At 47.7% G+C, this 10,674-nt stretch overlaps 1 protein-coding gene across 1 annotated transcript; it reads right to left on the bottom strand.

The window, feature by feature from the left end:
* Positions 1-80: 80 nt before the first annotated feature.
* DGCR6L (DiGeorge syndrome critical region gene 6 like) lies at positions 81-2,786 on the bottom strand. The gene is made up of 6 exons (XM_007533387.3): positions 2,643-2,786; positions 2,414-2,548; positions 2,143-2,303; positions 1,698-1,798; positions 819-959; positions 81-586 (listed from the first exon to the last, which is right to left on the bottom strand). Exons 2-6 carry the CDS (start codon positions 2,521-2,523, stop codon positions 503-505), a joined length of 597 nt encoding a protein of 198 aa, XP_007533449.1. The 5' UTR covers positions 2,524-2,548; positions 2,643-2,786; the 3' UTR covers positions 81-502.
* Positions 2,787-10,674: the final 7,888 nt, after the last annotated feature.

Raw genomic sequence — 10,674 nt, 5'->3', positions numbered from 1 at the left:
CTGCTCACCCCTCTGGATGCCAAAAAGTTACCAGTTGAGCCCTAGTTGGGCCCTGGACAAAAGCCACCAGAAACCATGTGCAGACCAGTTCGAGACATCTTTATTTCTCTGGGCTGCGCAGGGCCCTTAAATCCTCTTTCACATGGGCACTGCACCTGTTAAGTTAGTGTCCAGAACATGCAATGGAGCATGATGAAAGCTGGAATGAGCTATAACCTCAGTCCCAGGTCTGGGGTACCCAGACAGAAGGCTGGACATGCTGTCCTTGTTAGCACACTAATCTTTTAGACAACTGTCAGATGTAGGCAGCCAGTGGTCACCAACAGGGTCTGGGTCCCACTGGCCTCTTAGAGAGCTGACCACTCATGCATTCAACTTGAATGTGGAACCAGAGTATCATGACAGGCTCCACTTCAGCATTCGGCTGTCTGTGGTTACAGCAGGGGGAGACTGTCTTCTCAGCCACAATGAACAGCAGATGACTCACAAGGGTCCTGCCTGATCACAGGGCTGCCTTTCCAGTCTGGCAGCCCCTCTGCTGTAGCTTCCGTATGAGTTCTAGCAGGTTCATCTGCAGTGTCAGCTCCTGTCAGCACAGAGGGGCTGCTGTGAGGACCAGAATGGGGGCTACATTGGGACTCCCCCCCCCCCAGTGGGGCTGACAGCTGCCCTAGCTTGGTACTTAGGGCCCAGGGAGAGTAGGCCTCCACCTAGCACAGTGTGGGAACCCTCCCCTTACCCTGGGTCAGGTCCCCCTGGCACCCTAAGCGGAGCTGATCCTTTGGGAGCCTGTGCCAAGGCCAGCCCGGGGTACCGACCTGTGGGTTGGTAGTCACATAGAAGCCAGTAACCCCTGCCTTCTCCAGTGTGCTCTGCTGGTCTGCCACCTTCCGGTCTAGTTCCAGGACGATCTTCTGGTCCATTGCCCGCTGTTCCTCGCGGATCCGATGCTCTATGGCCTGGTACCAAGTGATAAGGGCAGTGAGGGAACATGTGTTCAGTTACCCTCCAGGCCCACCAATGCCTCAAACACAAGCTCCAGGCCTGCCAACGCTACCAGAGCTCTGGCTTCAGGGCCACTGGTGCCTTGCTGCACACCAGGGACCACATTGAGCCTTGCTGAGGGACTTGGTTGTCCCAACCAGAGTTCTCTTGAGAATCAACCTCAGGTATCCTTCCCCAGCTCAGGTCTTGCCTGACAGCACTGGCAGCTTGGTACTACCAGGAGCTGGGTCAGGCACAGGCTCTACTTCCTGCCATCCACATGGCCTCTGTACCCGCTGGGGCTGCTAGGTGACCTTGCATGGCTGGCTTCGCTGCCTTGGGACCTGTCATTTCTAAAGGTACCCCCACCATCTATGGCTTCTTGGCTATATATCAATTTCCCAGCTGTCTCTGAGAAACTTGGAAGCAAATGGGAGCCTACTGGCTAGGCTGGTCCTACCCCACCACTGCCCTGCACCTCCAAACCATGGGCATAATGGTGTCCACTCAGCACCTGCTTTGTACTAGCTCAGTCTTGGTGAGGGGGGGGGGAAGAAGGCAGGTGGAGAGAAACAGGGGGAGTCCATAGCCTCTCTCTACCTTGTTCTGGGGCATATAACAACCAGCCCCTACAGTGAAGCGCAACATGCAGAGGCTCTCCTGGCTCCCGACCTGCACCAGGCTGCAGCCACCAGCTCCTGAGCCCCCCTTACCTCCAGCTCCCGCTGCTGGGCCGCCTGCAGCACAGGCAAGTTGTGTGGCCGGCAGGCCTGCTGGGCCTCCTGGTGCTTCTGCCGCAGTGACTGCTTCAGTGCTGGAGGGGAACGACCAAAGAAGCATCAGCATGCTGTGGGGGAAGTGACACCTCTTGCCTGCGTGTCCCATCAAGAGAGAGAGACGGGGAGCTGACAACTGAGGACTATCACTGGGGAGACAGTCCCGGGCTATAAGAGCCGTCACCACCAGAATCTGCCTCTGAGCACACCCAGCACTGAGGCTCAGACCTTGCTATCTGTAGCAGAGTGGAATATGGTGGGAACACAGGAAAATCCGAGCAGGTCAGGTTTGAGGAGTATCCTCTGAGCCACGCCAGGAAAGGGTTCGAGCCCCCTAAGCGCGGCGTAGAAGGGGCGCTGGTGTCCCGTGTCCCCCGCGCACCTCGGTGCTCATTCTGCAGCCGCAGGCGCTGGTTGTACAAGCTCTTCTCGGTGAGATGCTGGATCTCCAGCAGCCCCTGCACGATCTCGAACACAGTGCCGTCCAGGAGCGCCAGGGCCAGGTCACTGAGCGTGGTATAGGACAGGCGCTGCTGGAACGAGCTGCGGGCGGACGGCGAGGTGAGCGCGGCGGCCGGGGCCCCACCCAGCCCGCCCGCTAGCCTGGGCGCTCCCCTCCCAGCCCGGCACCCTAGCCACCCCCGGCCGCGCACCTCGGCAGCTCCTTGACCAGGCTCTGCAGCGCCGACAGCAGCTGGTAGTGCCGCTCCTGCTGCCGCGTCCCGTCCACCGCTTCCTCCAGGACTCCCGCGTAGCGATCCATGGCGACCGCGCCCCCAGTCGCCCTCCTGTGACGCAATCCTTACGTCAGTTCCCGCGTGGCGCGCCACACCCCTTGACGTCGTTGCGTCCCCTCTTATGTCACGGGGGTGAGGCGCTTACCGGCTCTTTTACGACATTTCGGGAGCGGGGACGACGGCAAAGCCCGTCTTCGTATCGTCCGAAACGAGTCTTCTTTGGTCCCTGGGCCGGAGGAGACTCCAAAAAGAGCCCCACGACGGCCTTGCCCCCTCCCCCGCCCACTGAACTCATGGACCTAACGTCACAGCTTCAGAATCGCGAGATTTCGGAGAAGTCCTGCCCACCCGCACAGAATTGACAAGTGGAAGCTCTGCACTCAGCCGGCCGAGAGCGCGCTGCGCCGGGGCTCGTTCTGCGCATGCGTCTCCCGGGCGGCCTCTGGACCTGACTTGGTGGTCTCGGCGGAAGAGAGACTGAGTCGCCGACCACTGAGGCTGGGCAGTGCAGGGGCGAGTGTGTGCTCGGGAGACATCGCCTGGGCACAGCCCAGGAGCTGCCTCCAGACCTCAGGCTCTTCCTGCACCGCTGCTGCTGGCCTCCCGAGGCTTGATGGGTGGCGAGGGACGAACACCCCATTGAATGCCCCAAGGCGGCCAGCTCAAGGACAGATTTATTTTGTTATTATTATTATTTGTTAAATCTTTATTTATTATTGGATAGAGACAAATTGAGAGGGGAGGGGGAGTAAGAGAGGAAAAGAGACAGATACCTGCAGCCCTGCTTCACCACTCGTGAAACTTTCCCCCTGCGGGTGGGGACAAGGGGCTTGAACTCAGGACCTTGGCTCATTGTGATGTCTGTGCTTAACCAGGTGCGCCATCGCCTGGCCACATGAATTTTTTAATTTAATTGTGTTATCTATTGATAACAATAGCCAGAAATTGAGAGGAGGGGTAGATAGGGAGAGAGACAGAGAGACACCTGCACACCTGTTAAACCGCTTGTGAAGCTTCCTCCTCCCTGCAGGTGGGGAGCCAGGGACTCGAACCCGGATCCTTGTGCGGGACCTTGTGCTTAGTACTATGTGTGCTTAACCGGGTGTGCCACCACCGGGCCCCCGGTACTTGGTGTTTCACTGCACACTTCTGTGAGCTGAAGGTGCTAGCTGTCCCCTTGCACCTGCAGGCTCCAAGGTTCTAACAATAATGGAGGTCGCTGTGCAGACTGAAGATGCCTAGGATGTATAGCAGACAGATCCTGCACCATGAATCCACTGCTCCTGGAAGCTATATATATATATATTTAACTTTTTAAATTCCCTTTTGTTGCCCTTGTTGTTTCCTTGTTGTAGTTATTGTTGTTGGATAGAGAAATGCAGAGAGGAGGGGAAGACGGGGAGAGAAAGTCAGACACCTGCAGACCTGCCTCAAGGCTTGTGAAGCGACTCCCCTGCAGGTGGGGAGCTGGGGCTTGAACCGGGATCCTTACTGGTCCTTGAGCTTTGCGCCACATGCGCTTAACCCGCTGCGCTACCGCCCGACCCCCTCTTTCTAAATTTTAATATGTAGGATGGAGAGAAACTGAAAGGACAAGGAGATAAAGAGAGGGAGAGAAAGACCTGCTTCACTGCTGGTGAAGTGGACCCCCTACAGGTGGGGAGCGGGAGCGGAGGCCCGCACCTGGGCCCTTGTGCCTGGTAATTTGTACGCTTAATCATGTATGCCACGGCCCGGCCCCCAAGTCTTAGATGACCTAAATTCTCTCACGATTTGTCACCAACAGAGACCATGGCTTGGAGAAGGCTGTAATGCCACAGGTACATACTGGCACCATTCTATGGATAAGACTTCTGACTGAAAGGACCAAGGGCAGGGTGCAGACCAATTTAGATAACATGACTCAACATCTGAGCTGCCTGGGTGGAAGGTCAACCTTAGTAGGATGCAGGGATTAGACACTCAACTCTAGTTCTCAGGAACTGCACCAGTTAGAATTATCCACCAATGGGGTATGTCTGTCCCCCATTTGCTAGACGTAGCTTGAGGAGTTGGTTCAGGTGATGTGGCTGAGTCCCATAATCTGCTGTCAGCAAGGAAGACACTGTGAGATGCTGGTAAAATGGTTCAGTCTGTCTGAAGGTCTGAGACCTTGATGGTGTAAGCTTGGGTACAAGGCAAGGAGATGATGGAGTGCCATGTCCAAGCTCCAACAGTGAGGTAGGGGCAAAGAGAATTTCTCTTCCTGCTGTCATCTATTCTCTCCAGGCCTTCTATGGACCTCAAAAGCGGGTGGGGACCTGTTTTACTGAGTCCACTGATTCAAATGCCAGTCGAATTGGAAGCACCATCGCAGGCATGTTCAGCAGTAACTTTGAATCTGGGTGCCCTGTGGTCAGTTAAGTTGACAGAATAGAACTAGCTACCACAAGTCATACCTTGTTAACTTGGTCCCTACACATGCAAGTATTTAAGTTATCAGTTGGAGTGGGGGGGGGGGGGCAGGTGGGGGGTAGAGCATCACTCTGGCAAGTGTGAAAAGAGATTTAACTCTGGACCTTTTGAAATTGAGTCCAGCGCTTTATCTACTGCCCTACCTCCCAGGCTGTCATAGATGCCTTCTTAAACCATATAGGTCTTGGGGCTGGGTAGTAGCACACCCGGTAGAGCACACACACCACTATGTGCAAGGACCTGGGTTTGAACCCCCGGTCCCCACAAATGGTGAAGCAGATTTTCATGTCTCTTTCTTTTTTTAATTAAATATATTTTTTTCTTTTTTTATTCATGAATGAGAAATATAGGAGGGGAGAAAGAGAAAGAACCAGACATCACTCTTTTCCATGTGCTGCCAGGGATTGAAATCAGGACCTCATGCTTGAGAATCCAGTGCTTTATCCACTGCTTTACCTCCTCAACCACCATGTGTCTTGTCTCTCTCTCTCTATCCCCTCTTCCCTCTCAATTTTTCTTCATCTCTATCAAAAAAAGAAAAATGATACAGACCACCCTGATCTCCCAATAAAGACAATAACAAAATAAACCCATTTAAGATGACACAATGATTCCATATACCAATGAAAACTCACTAATTCCTTTTCCAGTAAAGGAGACCCAACCCTTGAGTGTCTGCTCTGCTCTTGAGCACTTTGTAACTTAAATATTATGAAATTTAACACTTCTGAAATAGTATGATGAAAGCCCAAAACTCCTGGTGTCACATAAAAGCGTGAAAGAGAAGAATAAGGCACACGATGCAGTCAAAGAAAAATAAGGAGGAAACGCCCATGACAATTACAGCGCCCGTCTCTGGTGACCTGGACACTTGTTTCTGCAGGGCCACCGCTTGTCCACCCTGGGTTGAGGGCAACCTGGTAGTAGCTTTCCACGGACCTTGATCACAGAGCCTTATAACACTAAGAGATGCCCTGGGCATGGGTAGATAGCATAATGGTTATGCAAATAGACTCTCATACCTTGAGGCTCCAAAGCCTCAGGTTCAATCCCCTGTACCACCACAAGCCAGAGCTGAGCAGTTCTTTGGTTAAATAAATAAATTAATTAAAAAGAACACTAAGAGATACTCTGAGGGACCGTCTGTGTTCCAGAAAGACACTTCCATATTTCCACCATGAGGCAGTGGTCCAGTGGTCCCCAACCAGTCAGCATCGGTCACCCAGCCAACACTGTAACCCTCTTTGCCTGCTGATTCAGAAACACAGTGAGTCTAAACTGACTGAGTTGGCAGCCTTAATGTCCTCAACAGTGGACTCATTGTGTTTCCTAATGAAAGCTTTTCTTTCTGTGACCCGACCAGCAGAGCATGAAGTTGTGGGAACAGGAATACAAATCTTTTTTTGCTGGGTGGTGGTGGTGTGGCAGGTCACTAATGGAACGGGAGCATCGCCAGGCCTGTTTCCACCCCTTGATTTCTGGACTGTTAGTCTTGGCTGTGAGTGAAACAGCATCATAAATTGGACAGTAACTACTCTGGTAAAAAAAAAACAAAAAGTCATTGTTTTACTAATGTACAGTAATAATAGTCACTGCTCAGCTCAGGCTGATGGTGGTATGGGGGACTGAACCTGGGCGCTAGAGCCTCAGGCATGAAAGTCTTTTTGCACAGCCATTACGCTATCGCCCCAGTCCCAATACTGGACAGTGATGTAGAGCACATACAGTCTCTTGGGAACCAACCCTACTCCAGCTGTGCAAGGTGGCCACACCCAACTAGTACAGTAACTGAGCCTTCAGAAAGACATCCCACCCTTTCCATCAAGGATGTTGGAAAAACATGGTGAGACCAGTGGAGTCCACAAGTCTTTGGCTGCCTTTTGGTCATCAAACCAAAAAAGCCATTGGTCAGAAGCAGCACTGTGTAGGGCACTGGCCATAAGTGGGCATTCTGTAAGTCACCCACCAGAGCTCTCGGTCAGTCTCAAGTTGAGTGTTTTTTGTTTTTTTTTAAATTTATTTCTTTATTGGGGAATTAATGTTTTACGTTCAACAGTAAATACAATAGTTTGTACATGCATAACATTCCCCAGATTCCCATTTAACAAGACAACCCCCACTATGTCATTTATCATCCTTCATGGACCTGTATTCTCCCCACCCACCCACCCCAGAGACTTTTAATTTGGTGCAATATGCCAATTCCAGTTCAGGTTCTACCTGTGTTTTCTGATCTTGTTTTTCAGCTTCGGCCTGAGAGTGAGATCATCCCATATTCATCCTTCTGTTTCTGACTTATTTCACTCAACATGATTTTTTCAAGGTCCATCCATGATCGGCTGAAAATGGTGAAGTCACCATTTTTTTTTTACAGCTGAGTAGTATTCCATTGTGTATATAGACCACAACTTGCTCAGCCACTCATCTGTTGTTGGACACCTGGGTTGCTTCCAGGTTTTGGCTATTACAAATTGTGCTGCCAAGAACATATGTGTACACAGATCTTTTTGGATGGATGTGTTGGGTTCCTTAGGATATATCCCCAGGAGAGGAATTGCAGGATCATAGGGTAGGTCCATTTCTAGCTTTCTGAGAGTTCTCCAGACTGTTCTCCACTGAGGTTGGACCAATTGACCTTCCCACCAGCAGTGTAGGAGGGTTCCTTTGACCCCACATCCTCTCCAGCATTTGCTGCTGTTACCTTTTCTGATGTATGACATTCTCACAGGAGTGAAGTGATATCTCATTGTTGTCTTGATTTGCATTTCTCTGACAATCAGAGACTTGGAGCATTTTTTTCATGTGTTTCTCAGCCTTTTGGATCTCTTCTGTGGTGAATATTCTGTCCAAGTCCTCTCCCCATTTTTGGATGTGGTTATTTGTTGTCTTGTTGTTGAGTCTGGCAAGCTCTTTATATATGTTGGTTATTAAACTCTTATCTAATGTATGGCATGTAAAGATCTCCCATTCTGTGAGAGGTCTCTTGGTTTGGGTAGTGATTTCTTTTGCTGTGCAGAAGCTTTTTAATTTGATGTAGTCCCATAGGTTTATACTTGCCTTAGTCTTCTTTGTAATTGGATTCGTTTCATTGAAAATGTCTTTAAAATTTATGCGGAAAAGAGTTCTGCCAATATTTTCCTCTAAGTATTTGATAGTTTGTGGTCTAACATCCAAGTCCTTGATCCACTTGGAATTTACTTTTGTATTTGGTGAAATAGAGTGATTCAGTTTCATTCTTCTGCATGTTTCAACCCATTGTTTCCAACACCATTTGTTGAAGAGACTCTGCTTTCCCCATGTAATAGTCTGGGCCCCTTTGTCAAAGATTAGATGTCCATAGGTGTGGGGCCTCATTTCTGGGCTCTCAATTCTATTCCACTGGTCAGTGTGTCTATTCATGTTCCAGTACCAAGCAGTTTTTATGACAATGGCCCTATAATACAGTTTGAGATCTGGGAGTGTGATGCCTCCGGTTCTGTTCTTTTTTCTCAAGATTGTTTTGGGAATTCTAGGTCTTTTCTGGTTCCAGATAAACATTTGTAGCATTTTTTTCTATTTTCCAAAAAATGTGCTTGGGATCTTGATGGGGATAGCATTAAATTTGTAGATGTCTCTGGGTAATATATTCATCTTGATGATGTTAATTCTTCCAACCCATGAACATGGAATATCTTTCCACTTCTTTGTGTCTTTTTCAATTTCTTTGAGTAGTGACTCATAATTTTCAGTATACAAGTCTTTCACTTCTCTGGTTAGGTTTACTCCTAGATATTTTATTGTTTTAGTTGCTATAGTAAAAGGAATTGATTTCTGGATTTCAACTTCTTATAACTTAGTGTTTGCATAGAGGAATGCCACTGACTTTTGAATGTTAATTTTATAGCCTGACACCTTACTGTATTTCCTGATGATTTCCAAAAGCTTCTTGCTGGATTCCTTAGGTTTTTCCATGTATACTATCATGTCATCTGCAAATAAGGAGAGTTTGACTTCTTCTCTTCCAATCTGTATCCCTTGAATTCCTTGCTCCTGCCTGATTGCTATCACAAGAACTTCCAACACTATGCTGAATAGTAATGGTGATAGTGGGCAGCCCTGTTTAGTACCTGATCTGAGTGGAAATGCTTCCAGTTTTTCACCATTGAGTATGATGTTGGCTGTAGGTTTGCTATATATAGACTCCACTATCTTCAGGAATTTTCCATCTCTTCCCATTTTTTGTAGTGTTTTGATCATAAAGGGATGTTGTATTTTGTCAAAGGCTTTCTCTGCATCTATTGATATGACCATGTGGTTTTTGGTCTTGCTTTTGCTGATGTGGCGGATCACATTGATTAATTTACGTATATTAAACCAACCTTGCATGCCTGGGATAAACCCCACTTGGTCATGATGAACAATCTTTTTGATATACTGCTGTATCCGGTTGGCTTTTGATAACTGTTTCAATTACATTAGCTGTGATGAGCCTGTTCATATTATCTAGTTTCTCTTTATTTAGTTTTGGAAGTTGGTAGGTATCTAGGAAATGGTCCATTTCTTCCAGGTTCTCTAGCTTGGTGGCATATAGTTGTTCATAGAAGCCTCGCATGATATGTTGAATTTCTGCGGTGTCTGTTGTGATATCTCCTCTTTCATTTACTATCCGATTTATTTGGGTCTTCTCCCTTTTTTGTTTTGTGAGTCTGGCTAAAGGTTTGTTGATTTTGTTTACTCTTTCGAAGAACCAACATTTACTTTGATTGATCTTTTGTATGGTTTTCCTATTCTCAATGTTATTTATTTCTGCCCTAACTTTAGTGATTTCTGTCCTTCTGGTTGCTTTAGAGTTCCTTTGTTGTTCATCTTCTAGGTCTTTAAGATGTGCAATCAGGCTGTTTATTTGTGCTTTTTCTTGTTTGCTAATGTGTGCTTGTATAGCTATGAACTTCCCTCTTAGGACTGCTTTAGCTGTGTCCCAAATATTTTGATAGCTTGTGTCTTCATTTTCATTGAACTCTCGAAACATTTTGATTTCTTCCTTGATTTCCTCCTTGACCCAGAAGTTGTTAAGAAGTGTACTGTTGAGCTTCCACATTTTGGGACTGTTACTAATCTTTTGTTGATTGTTAAGTGTTAGTTTAATTCCACTGTGGTCTGAGAAGATGCTTGGGATGATTTCAATGCTCTTGAATTGGCTGATGCTGTCTTTGTGGCCTAACATATGGTCTATCCTTGAGAATGACCCATGTGGATTTGAGTAAAATGTGTATTCCAGTTTCTTGGGATGAATGACTCTGAAAATGTCCAATAGTTCTAGTTTATCTATCTCTTCATTTAGCTCCCTTATGTCTTTATTGATTTTCTGCCTGGATGATCTGTCAAGTTGAGAGAGTGGGGTGTTGAAGTACCCTACTATGATTGTGTTACTGTTAATATATTGCTGTAGCTCTTTCAGTAGAAGTTTGATATATTTAGATGGCTTCTCATTGGGTGCCTAGATGTTAATAATTGTTAAGTCCTCTTGATTGACTGATCCTCTGAGCATTAAGTAGTGTCCATTCCTATCTTTTTTAATCTTATTTATTTTAAAGTCTATCATGTCAGATATGAGAATAGCTGTTCCTGCCCTTTTTTGTGGGCCATTGGTTTGTATGATAGTTTTCCATCCTATCACTTTAAGTCTGTGTTTGTCTTGTTGAGTTAGGTGGGTTTCCTGTAGACAGCATATTGTTGGGTTGTGT

Source organism: Erinaceus europaeus, chromosome 1 (genome assembly GCF_950295315.1).
Source record: "Erinaceus europaeus chromosome 1, mEriEur2.1, whole genome shotgun sequence".
Taxonomy (NCBI): Eukaryota; Metazoa; Chordata; class Mammalia; order Eulipotyphla; family Erinaceidae; genus Erinaceus; species Erinaceus europaeus.
The sequence above is the reverse complement of the archived record's forward strand: the minus strand, read 5'-3'. Positions and strand labels throughout refer to the sequence as shown.